Raw genomic sequence first — 1,670 nt, 5'->3', positions numbered from 1 at the left:
CTCTCTTCCTTCGTTTCTTTGTATATTACTCTCTATTAGCACTTCTTATACTTGGCACTTATTATCTGACCTACTTGTATTGCGATTGCTGTAAAACTTGTACTAAATAAAAAAAAAAATACAACCTTCTTCACTTTCTTCACCAGCAATGGCCGCCTGTTTGTTCAATGTCCTGTGCAGCCTTTCAGTGTTCACATTCTTTTGTTTGTAATAGAAATAAGCATGAGTAGGTAAATGTAAAGTTGACAGGTGATACCGGCTCTGATGGACTTCCCTCCAGCCCCTTCCACTTGAAATGAAAGCAAGGCCACAGTTTAACTCTTTTTCTCCAAGGGGGGGTAAACCCACTATGCTGAAGCCCTTTTTTGGTACGAAATGTAAAAGTGACATATACATGTCTGTAAATTGGTCATTAAATCAAAACAATTGAACCTATTTTGATACCGTATTTCTTCATCTAATGAAAGAAGTCCCGGTGAAAGAGACCTGTTGTCGGCAATTGCAGAAAACTAACTTGTCGTAAAGGAATATGTCCAAGTCGCTGCCATTGGCTTGCTGGAGATAAAGAGTTAACGACAGTGATCTTTTTAAAAAATCAGAGCCAACCTTACACTGGGAAAATCTTGTCAGAGAAACAGTGTGAATGTTTTGGCGGAGTTGAATGTTAACGCTGCATTTTTTTCCATGCTGGTTTCTGCAGGGTTGAGTGCTAGGGCTGCATTTTTTTCCATACTGGTTTCTGCAGGGTTGAATGCTAGGGCTGTATTTTTGGAGAGGGGTAAATTTTGAACTGGTTGGACATGAAAGGCTTAAGTGTGGTTTATGAGCATTTCTTGAACTGAGTAATTTTTTTCTGTTTTCCCTACATTTGTGGTGAAATGGTTAGGACACAGATGTGTTTTCTGTTACTAGGAAGATATTTTATCGAGTTTCTGCGTCTTTTTGCCAAACGTAGCATCACAGTTTGGTCAGTTTCTCAGGGCCTGGCAGGGGAAAGTACCTGCCTGTTTGAACCATTTCTTTGCTTAGTTTTTCTTTGGTACCTGCAAGTGTTTCGTGTGAACAGAGAGAGAGACAACATCTATAGACTTGCACACTTATTCTCACTCACATGCACACGCACACACGCACACACACATACATACACACACGCAAACACACGCTCACACAGACACACACAGACTCGCTTTTTCCTTCTTTTGCACCAAACAGTGTTACCAACACTTAGTCCTTGTTTCTTAACAGTGATCTAGTTCTTTTAGCGGTGGAGCTACTGAATATTTTATTTGTTTATATATCTGCTTGGTTTATGTTTTATGTGTGGTTCTTTGTTCTCCTAGACGAACCAAACGGAAGAAGATGTATGTTGTGAGCACCGCTAAACGACCGGTTCCTCTCGAGCACTTCCTGTACACTGGCAACAGTACCAAGACGTGCAATGAGCTGTTTCTCTTGCTGGACGCGAAAGGCAGTTTTCAAACCTCTGGGTAATGAAACATGTGATGTACAGCATAATCCAATGTCCAGGGTTATTTTCCATTGCGTATGTGTGTGTGTGTGTGTCTGTGTGAGTGTTTGTACAGTGGAAACCATGTATAACAGGCCCGGTAATAACATGGATCCGGTAATAACAGGGATCCGGTAATAACAGGGATTTTTTAAATCCCCGT

General features: G+C 40.9%; 1 protein-coding gene across 2 annotated transcripts in view; it reads left to right on the top strand.

Moving 5' to 3' along the window:
• Window positions 1–1,670, top strand: part of LOC101857502 (helicase SKI2W) — a 49,130-nt gene that overhangs the window by 21,174 nt on the left and 26,286 nt on the right. For both annotated transcript variants that reach the window (XM_005103806.3, XM_035971189.1), the window contains exon 13: window positions 1,341–1,487. In XM_005103806.3, the coding sequence (XP_005103863.1) occupies window positions 1,341–1,487 (147 nt within the window). The remainder of the gene's footprint in view (window positions 1–1,340; window positions 1,488–1,670) is intronic.

The sequence above is a fragment of the Aplysia californica genome, unplaced genomic scaffold (assembly GCF_000002075.1).
Source record: "Aplysia californica isolate F4 #8 unplaced genomic scaffold, AplCal3.0 scaffold00390, whole genome shotgun sequence".
Lineage (NCBI taxonomy): Eukaryota > Metazoa > Mollusca > Gastropoda > Aplysiida > Aplysiidae > Aplysia > Aplysia californica.
Note: the sequence above shows the minus strand (reverse complement) of the source record. Positions and strands in the feature narration are given on the sequence as shown.